Raw genomic sequence first — 10,092 nt, 5'->3', positions numbered from 1 at the left:
GCTGATTAGATATTTGCGCCAATGGGTGAGTGGCCGGTTAGTTTGTAAAGAAAAAATAACAACACACATTAAAGGTGCTCCAAGCGATGTCACGCATTTTTTAGGCCAAACATTTTTTTGTCACATACAGCAAATATCTCCTCACTATCCGCTAGCTGTCTGTCTCCTGAACACACTCTAAAAAAACGCGGTCTCTGTAGACACCCCAGGCTCCACAAACAGCAACAAAAACAAACTGGTCTAACCCGCACCACGAAACATAACAAACTGTTCCAGCCAATAACGACAAGAATGATGTGGGGTGGGGTTTGGGGGGTTATTGCGCGGATGAGGAGGAGGGAGGGTCTAGCTAGCCTCCGTTTTGTTTGACAATAGTTCGAACGTCAACAAGAAGTGACGTCACCCAGGATCGCTTAGAGAACCTTTAACATTATACAGTGGGGAGAACAAGTATTTGATACACTGCCGATTTTGCAGGTTTTCCCACTTACAAAGCATGTAAAAGTCTGTCATTTTTATCTCTTTAACTGTGAGTGACGGAATATAAAACAAAAATCCAGAAAATCACATTGTATGATTTTTAAGTCATTAATTTGCATTTTATTGCATGACATAAGTATTTGATACATCAGAAAAGCAGAACTTAATATTTAGTACAGAAACCTTTGTTTGCAATTACAGAGATCATACGTTTCCTGTAGTTCTTGACCAGGCTTGCACACACTGCAGCAGGGATTTTGGCCCACTCGTCCATACAGACCTTCTCCAGATCCTTCAGGTTTCGGTGCTGTCGCTGGGCAATACGGACTTTCAGCTCCCTCTAAAGATTTTCTATAGGGTTCAGGTCTGGAGACTGGCTAGACCACTCCAGGACCTTGAGATGCTTCTTACGGAGCCACTCCTTATTGCCCTGGCTGTGTGTTTCGGGTCGTTTAAGCTGCTTGCCTATTGTCCTGTAGCCCATCCCAGCCTTGTGCAGGTCTACAATTTTATCCCTGACGTCCTTACACAGCTCTCTGCTCTTGGCCATTGTGGAGAGGTTGGAGTCTGTTTGATTGAGTGTGTGGACAGGTGTCTTTTATACAACGAGTTCAAACAGGTGCAGTTAGTACAGGTAATGAGTGGAGAACAGGAGGGCTTCTTAAAGAAAAACTAACAGGTCTGTGAGAGCCGGAATTCTTACTGGTTGGTTGGTGATCAAATACTTATGTCATGCAATAAAATGCAAATTAATTATTTAAAAATCATACAATGTGATTTTTTGGATTTTTGTTAGATTCCTGGTCTCACAGTTGAAGTGTACCTATGATAAAAATTACAGACCTCTACATGCTTTGTAAGTAGGAAAACCTGCAAAATCGGCAGTGTATCAACTACTTGTTCTCCCCACTATATATATATAATGTAAAACAATTTCCCAGTTTATAAATGGCTGGATAACTGCAATGCTGTACCGTAGCAATGAGTATTGAGCTAAAACTAAAGAGTTCGCTGTTTCTTTGGATAGTAGTGGGAATATCTTGTGTTATTCTAGTCACGGTTTATTTGTGTGTTTTCATCCATCTTAATGAAAGAGTGTGTGCAGTCCAGCTGAAGTCAGCTATGCTCAGTTCACCACGTACCTCGCAGGCTCACGGACTCATCATTCCTGTGAAGGACTAACTTCTCTTGGCAGTCCTACAGCATATCAACAAACACCTTGATGTTTGCTAAGAACATACATTTTAAGCTTATAGAATACATCGTGTAGTTATTTGGATTCACATAAAATTCTCTGTGTTGGACTTTTCTCTTCTTACTGCTGTTTTTTCCTTTAACTTTTAAAAAGGATTATTTTAAACTAAAATATACAGTATACAGACTGTCAATTTATGCTTAAAATATTTTTTTTTAAATTCTAAGTTTTCTCCAGAAACATTTTTTATCCGTTATAGGAAGGCATATAGAAATCTCATATAAATATTTTATGATATATCTTATCGATATTTATATATAAATATCTTGAAATTGCCTTTATGTCGCTTGAATTACAGTTTTGCTCTGTCTGTTATTGAAGTGGTAAATAAAAATGGTAACTTGTTAAAGTTACAGTGTACATGTATCTTGTGACACAAGCAGATAGTTGGTTAATTCTCACTCTCGATCTCCAGGAGTTGCACGCCTTCACTTCCTGCTGCAACATATGTCAACATATCATGATTTCAGCGTCACATTCAGCGTTCACTCACAAGAAGAAAATAAGGCTATACAGGTTTAGAATAACATGAGGTTGAGTAATGATGACAGAATTAGAATTTTTTTATGAACCTAAGAATCTATGCATTTGGGGAATGCATACTGTCAATTATACAAGTATAATTCATAGTTCATCTTGTGCCTATTTCAGGTTTTATTAGTAAACATGTTGTATAATCTACTGAAAAATGTGAAGCATGAACAGACCTAGTTAGTCATCAGTTGTATCAAAAACAAATGTTTTAATTAATTTATTACAATGGGTACAAAATTATATATATAAAAAAGTAAAGTACTTTTTTTTAGAAACACTAGTTTATTGTGCCAGTGAATGTTATTCTGGTACTTTGGTAATGGAAGGACAATATCCGACTTGCCAGAATCAAGAGGGCAGAGACACTCAAAGAGGCTTCCTCTTAAACCCAAACACTGCAACAAAGAGGATCATCTCATATAGTGCAGGAATCACACTAAAACATAGAGAGGAACATGATTACAAAATGTTTTCAAAGAAAATTAATTAATAAGTCCATTCATATTCACAGTTATGCATTGTCAGTTGATTATTTACCGACTGACCTACAGAAGCCAAAGATCCACCAGTAGATGGTGCAGGTCCATTGCTCAAACAAGAAGAAGGCCAAAGCCACAGAGCCACTGGCGTGACATCCAATAGCTGCAAAGTGACAGTTAAGTGAAATTCTGTACCAGTATGAGATATCATTTACAACTAAAAATGACTAATTGCTATCATTGCAAATGTCATTTTACCAGTGGCATGATCAAACACGAACATCTCACTGTTTTGAAATGTACTGCATTCGTTTTTGGACTGCTCTAGGATAATAAAAGTAAAGCTATCCATCTCAAGAGGACAACTAAGCCTGCTTTGCGCTGTCATAACATCTACTTGTAGAGCCTGTGGTGATGATGTGCTACTGGTAAGGATACACAGAAGAGCTTGATTATTGTTGAACATAGAGACTCCACAGAGGAACCCAACCAGCTCGATGGCAAAGAGGCCCAGGGTTACGGATAATGCCACCACAAGCCTGCTCTCCAAAATGAACGATTAGGAAGATCAATGAGCATATTTACTATGCATACAGTACAAATTATTAAGTAAATAACATGATGGTCATTCTTTGTTCAGAGATAACTTAGTATATAGCCCACACACACACACACACACACACACACACACACACACACACACACACACACACACACACACACACAGTATATTAGGCTACAGTTCAAAGGTTGGGGAAATTATTTTAAAGAAATTTATATGTTTATTCAGCAAGGCAGCATTAAATTGATCAAAGTGACAGTAAAATATGTGTTCATATTGTTAAAGAAAAACTATTTCAAATAAATACTGATCTTTTGAAGTTTCTATACAAAAAAAGAAAAAAGAAAAAATGTATCACGGTTTCCACACAAAAATAAGCAGTACAATTGTTTTCAATATTGGTAATAATCAGAAATGTTTCCTGAGCATCAAATCAGCATATTAGAGTGATTTATGAAGGATCATGAGACTGAAGACTGGAGTAATGATTACATTTTAAATTAATTAAATAAAAATGTTACAGCAGAAAACAGCTAAATTGTTTCAATTGTAATAATATTTCACAATATTACTGTTTTACTGTATTTTGCTCAAATAAATGCAACCTTGGTGATCATAAGAAACTTCTTTCAAAAACGTTTGAACGGTATGTGAATGTTTTAAAGTCTAACTAAAAGACTGAAATTGTTGAAACAAATAAATGTCTGCATGGCATAATGATTCATTATATCTTTTAAAAAAAGGATCGAAACAATAAAAAAAAAGGTTAAACTAGGTATTTTTATCTTCACTTTGGTGAAGCAATATTGTACATAACCGAGACAGTTGTCCTTACCGTGTGTCCTGTAACATGTATTCTTCATTAGCGTAGTCTAGTGGGAGGCAAGCTCTGACACTGTTCTCCTGTGGGATAGTTCAACTCTTTATCACATTCACAGGCCTGATTGCAATGATATACTGTGATCAAATAATGATTAAACACACGAGAAGTTCTTACTCGCGACCAGAATATGATGATGACTATTACAAGATGCGCGATGAGAGTCAGGAAACGGGCTGGAACCAGACTGCTTAACACCGACATTGAACTAGACAGAAGAATACGACATCGTGTGAGATTAAACTAAAAATGAACACTAAAGGTTTAACGTTATTCCTCTTGTAACGTTAACTTAAATTACCAGTTTATAGAAAACATGACTTCTAACCGCGGATATACGTACCAGTTTCTAAGGTGTTAACACCTGCTAAGATAGTTCAGTTGGTGAGCAAAAAGTAAACGGGCGACAAAGTAGAACCTGAATATAACGCTTCTTCTAGACATCTGTTATAATGAAATTACAAAAGCTGTGGACGGTTCTCCTTCGCACAAGCTTCAGGTTGCTACGACAACACTCTTCTTGTTTATTAGCTGTTGGCAATCCAGCTTTTAGGTGCATTACCGCCACCAACTGAACCGGAGTGTGGTACAGCAATGCGGAAGAACTACCCTGACAAAAAAAGAAAGACAAATATATAAATTAAATAATGACTTATTCAAATACTTAATTATATTCTCATATATGATCTTGTTGCGTTTATATATAGGAAAACCTCATCTTTCATCATAACGTTACATTTTCGTCTAGCTTTTTCCCTAGCAAAACTCATCTTTTATATACTCTGTAGCCTATATAACATGTTTAGCTGCCTCTTCTAAAATACAATGACAGCACAACCCATTATGATGCTATTTTATTTTATATAGGTTACCATTCAGTCCAGTAGGCAGGCCTATGACTTGTACGTAATTATCTTGTTATAATCGATTCTTCTTAACATTGTGGTGAATTCTCTTCCTATACCCACATTCTTTTCAATACTATATAAATGTATTCCCACATTTCCTTCCATATATTATTTGTAGCGTTTCTAATAATTGCCTTGGTTTCAGATTTGCTGGATTTTCTCATGAGAACTGATTTCAACATTATTGCATTTTAATTAGTTTTTTGTTTATCCATTATCTCATGTGCAGGAATCCAAAACACTCTTCTTCTATTTGGCAAATATGTACTTATGTAAAAAAAAAAAAAAAAAAAAAAAAAAAAATCTAAAAGATTTATGCTGCCACCTATTGGCAGGAGTCGCTCTCTGACTGTGCATGGTTCTCAACCAACTGGGTCCTTAGTAAACTTTCAAAGAGGAAAAAATGTCTTACAATTATTTAAAATAAATTACATTTAGATAAAAAATATATATATATAATATGAATATGCATCATTTTTTAAGATTGAAAAAAAGCTGGAATAGTACATGCACTGCTGATCTTTTTCACGGCAACATACAATTTTGGCAAAGAAAACTATTTAAATGTACCCCCTCAACAACAGTCAGTAAACAGGTTGCATTGGGAAATTCTTAAAATGAATCATGATTTGGTAGGCTTTATTAACAGACCTATTTTCTGGAGGGCATAATAGAAATATCTGTCAGAATATTTGCAGTCAGAAATAAAAGATAGAATGCATTCACTGCTATATCTGTTGGGATCCAAATATCAACTTTGACAATGGAGACAATGGAGAATTATAAAAATTGAGATAGGCTAGCTCTAATACAAATGCAAGATCGTTTTAAGAATATTTTTAGATTATGGTGGCTTTTGCCATTTTGGCTTCAGGGTATAGAAATTACAAGAATAGGCAAACACACATCATTGCCAAATTTAATTACTTACATTAGCCTACTGTATCTTGTTTGTTGCTTGCATCTGCCGTGTACGACCAAAAATGTATTATTATACAGACATTTATTTCATTTTACTGAATACTGATCATATTGTGTATCGTTCTGTCTAGGAGCAGATCACTGAAGGGGCTGGTCTGTGTGTCTACAGCAGGCTACTATTGGAGCAGAGGAAGCCAACTGAAATATCGCGAGATTTACATCCCCACTCGCTGCTGTAAGATGGAGAAGTTATGTTGAGGCGCAATCGAGGTAAGAGCTTAAATAAGTCTTTGTCTGTTTGGTGGAGACGTCTGTGGCTGACTCTACATCACCGTTAAGAGTAACCGACGGGTTTGCTTGCGAACTGTACGTGTATACTGTCATTCAAATTAGTGTTTTTGATGCAAAGACCGGACACTTTGCTAATATATACCGCCATTTTTAATTTTCGGTCGGACTAGCATTGTGGTATGTTGAATGCTCGCGCGATGTGCGCGCGCATAGATAGACTGAAATCTGTTTACAATCTGTAGGAAGAATCTCTAAAATTAAATATGATACTCGTGCGTGAGTGTAAATGATGTGAAATTGGCGAGTAATGTCATATATGAGTCTATCAGTGGATCCCGACGAAAAGAGCATGCGTATGTGATAGCGTGTACTTATGTGATAAATGAGACGTACAATTAAAAAAATGTGTAGGATTTCTGCATTTCAATCTTCAAGGCCTCAAAATTAGGCTTCAAAACATCGTGTTCTCTGTATATGAATGTTCATACATTTGCTGAGTCGTCATGTCCAGCAACAGTCTTGACACCTAAATTCCTCTGGTATGGCCTTTAGGGGGTTACATTTCGCAATTTTGAGTTTAAGTTATGTGGTCCCATTATAATATACAATTTTCCTTCAGAAAAATTCACTGTTTATATCCTCCAGACATCTGTCTTATATGATCTACTGTACAGATAACAGCTGATGGATAATATGGGTCAGTATAACCAAACTGACCCTGACTGATGTTGTAAAGTGACTCCACCCCCCTAACAGTTACCTCTTTATCGGTTTTGTTTTATTATTATGTAAACTGATGCTGATGACTGGAATGAAGAAATGAAACATGCCAAGCTACAGTAAACAGAGTATGGCGACTGTGTTCAGTGAATGAGATTATAATTAATTATATAACTAATTATAATCATACTATAAGTGTAATGCATTTATTTTCCAGCTAGTTAGGTTAATCAATATTAGAATCAATGAAATCCATATTTGGGAAACCTATATTTTATATAATATATTGACATGGTTAATTATCTCTTAATGTAGTGCATTAACAAAATATTTCCAGACTGCTTGATTGATTGCAAAATGCATAAAGTTTTATTTTAGGCTGATAAATGCATTCCAATTATATCTGAACTTAAACCTTCAATATCTAACTTATAGCTCCTAGGTATTATTTCAGATAAATATATTTTTAACCTGATAAAGTAGACTTCAACATCATGTGTGACACGCTACGTTCGCCACAAATGCAGCTACGCACAAGTGCAGCTGTAAAAAGTGAGAAATTGAGCCGTCCACTGGAAGTCAGTGTTATGGTAGGCCCGAGTGGGAATGATTCAGCGAGATATTCTGCGTTTCTCAGCTAACCAACCACACCAGCGCATGCACGAGCATCTCATCCGCCGCTACCACCGCGCGCGCTCCACCGGCCACAGTTCATCGAGACGAAGCGCTTGCTGAAAATGTCTGACAATATACGCTACGGTACGGCTGCGGAAGCGCTGTGACAGACGCTGTTTTTGTGAGCTGGATATTTGAGGGGAGTGAGCGGGTTTGCCGGAGCAGGCCAGGCTGAGCCGGGCTCTAGATTAGACCAGAGCATGTGTGCAGCCCGGAGGGAAAATATTGACCTGTGTAGCCTCGCTCATGACGTATTCCGCCACACTCGAGCCTTATATTAAGGGTTTGGCGAATGTTTGTTGGAAAAGATTGGCTATGGTAAAGATTTTATGAGTGAGTTGATGATTGCGGGTTTGTGTTGACATGTTGAGGGGAATTATGTGCTGGTTAGAGCTCTGTAGCTCGGAATCAAAGATGTCGCGCGAGCGGCTAACGGTCGAATTTTCTTTCAGTTCGAGTCTAGTAATTTTGTTACCGTTTATTCAAAAACCGGCGATGATCGTGTTTTATCTGCGCCATTAAATAAGAATGACGTGACCACGTTTATCCGCAAAACTTAGCTTGCTGACTGAGGTAGCTTGTTAGCAAGGAAAAACTAACGTTAGATAGCATGTTAGCTGCCCTTTTCCTCAAATTGATCTCCATTTGCTGGCTTGTTTTCGTTAGAAATAGCCTAGTTAGTGAAATAATATGTCGGGTTATTGTTTGATTTCCATAGTGGCTGTCTTACTTTCACTTGTTCTGACAATTTGTTTGTTTACGGTGTTGTACTTTCGTTTATGGGCTCCGGTTAGTAATGTCATTGTAATTGGATGTTTTCGGTAACTAGCTGCTATGTTGCTCGGTCCCACGACTAACGTTACAACAACATTTGGTTCTCTGACAAGAACTTAATTAGTGTTTCTCTATAGTAATTTACGTTTAAATAGCATATATAGGAACAAGTTTTGTCTAATGTGTTGGCTTATTTTTCCATGTCAGGTTCCTTGATCACAGGCCATGCTTCTCTTTGGCCGGGTTCAAGGTCCTAAATCAGTTTTGTTTCTCAGTAGGAGTGCACAAGTTACTAAAAAATGCTACATTGACAGCCTTTTGTTTCAGGAGCAAATGGATTAGTTGAATTTATTAAGGGCATGTTTGTAAAATGCTAGAGATTGTCTGTGCCCAGAATCTATGCCCTATATCTGAACCAATGTGGGTTGCTTTTCCCTTGGCTTGTTCTCAGACTTTTAACTTTCTGCCAGCCCTGATTTGGTTTTTATTCTACAACTAATTATTAGTATAGGCTTGTTTTTGACCATGTAGAATAATTATTTTTGGTATACTTTAAATGACCTCTTAAGCTGTAGTGTAGAGGTTTTGTGCCTTTATTGTGCATTTGGCAGCAAGATCACAAACATTCTTAAACATTTTCACTTTCATCTTTCTTTCTTTCTTTTACTTTAGGTTTTTGCACATGAAAAATGCCGTTAAGTTGGAATTGCCAAATCATATACCGTGAGTTCTTTTACATTTTCTGAATTTGAAGGGCTATCTGCTTAAACATAATTTGGATGAATGTTTACATTGATATTTTGTCACTTGATCCTACATTTGGATCTGATTATTTATGGATATGTAATTGTTCTTGTATGACACAAAAATACACCTCACAAGGGCTGGGGTTTTGTCATTATAAACCACTTTTTAACCCCCAGGTAAAGAAACATTTCACACGTACCCGGTTTTGGGGTGTTAACCCCCAGATTACATTGCTTAACTTGTACAGTGTGAAACGATGCGGTGTTAGAATGTTACAGCTAGAAGCTAGGCAACAGACACCTAGTTGCGTGCCTCGTATTCACATGCTTTAGACAGTCACAGAAACACTGTGTTGTAGGAACAGTAATTTGGCGGAAAAAGTTTGACGGAAAATGCGTCAATTGGAGTAAAGAAGAGCGCATTATTTTTACATTTATAGTCCGAAAAGTCCATTCAGGAAAAACTTGATAGTGTAGTTGGCAATATATAATACAAATACTTCAGGAATGCAAAGACCGTGTACTCATTTGACTTATTAATGGTTGAAAGTACAATACATAATATGGCGTAATAGACTTGAGTTCTATATATAAAAAAAACACAATCACTGATTGGTGAAGTTACTGCAGCTGCCATTAGAAGCTTGAGATGCTATCGAAACAGTCAGTGTTCTAAGACGCGCACGTAGGACTGAATATGCGCATTGGCTGGTCTAGCATGAAAAATATGCTTTTTTTACGCTATTTGCGCATAAGAAAGAACATTTATGAGACAGTTGTTGTCAGATTTAATTCGTAAGCTTAGTGAACAGCTTTGGAGAATTTAATGTTTCTCCATTTAAAGAGATGTACTTGCATGACTGAAAC

General features: G+C 36.9%; 2 protein-coding genes across 8 annotated transcripts in view; one reads left to right on the top strand and one right to left on the bottom strand.

The window, feature by feature from the left end:
• Positions 1 to 2,281: 2,281 nt before the first annotated feature.
• tmem107l (transmembrane protein 107 like) lies at positions 2,282 to 4,745 on the bottom strand. Of its 2 annotated transcripts, none has more exons than XM_079589346.1 (6): positions 4,534 to 4,734; positions 4,308 to 4,398; positions 4,146 to 4,213; positions 3,187 to 3,287; positions 2,815 to 2,911; positions 2,282 to 2,705 (listed from the first exon to the last, which is right to left on the bottom strand). In XM_079589346.1, the coding sequence occupies exons 2-6, from the start codon at positions 4,392 to 4,394 to the stop codon at positions 2,636 to 2,638; spliced, it is 423 nt and encodes a 140-aa protein (XP_079445472.1). In that variant the 5' UTR covers positions 4,395 to 4,398; positions 4,534 to 4,734; the 3' UTR covers positions 2,282 to 2,635. The 2 variants fall into 2 exon arrangements, with proteins under 2 accessions (XP_079445472.1, XP_079445473.1); XM_079589347.1 differs by having other exon boundaries at positions 2,369 to 2,705; positions 2,807 to 2,911; positions 4,534 to 4,745.
• Positions 4,746 to 6,165: 1,420 nt separating this feature from the next.
• huwe1 (HECT, UBA and WWE domain containing E3 ubiquitin protein ligase 1) overlaps positions 6,166 to 10,092 on the top strand; it is a 46,911-nt gene continuing 42,984 nt past the window's right edge. For 5 of the 6 annotated variants that reach the window (XM_079589342.1, XM_079589344.1, XM_079589343.1 and 2 more), the window contains exons 1-2: positions 6,166 to 6,289; positions 9,152 to 9,202. The gene's annotated coding sequence lies outside the window, so the exon portion shown is untranslated. Of the gene's footprint in view, positions 6,290 to 7,575; positions 7,790 to 9,151; positions 9,203 to 10,092 lie in introns of those variants that run through there. The other variant, XM_079589341.1, reaches the window with a different exon arrangement.

This window comes from Phoxinus phoxinus, assembly GCF_949152265.1.
Source record: "Phoxinus phoxinus genome assembly, chromosome: 18".
Lineage (NCBI taxonomy): Eukaryota > Metazoa > Chordata > Actinopteri > Cypriniformes > Leuciscidae > Phoxinus > Phoxinus phoxinus.
Note: the sequence above shows the minus strand (reverse complement) of the source record. Positions and strands in the feature narration are given on the sequence as shown.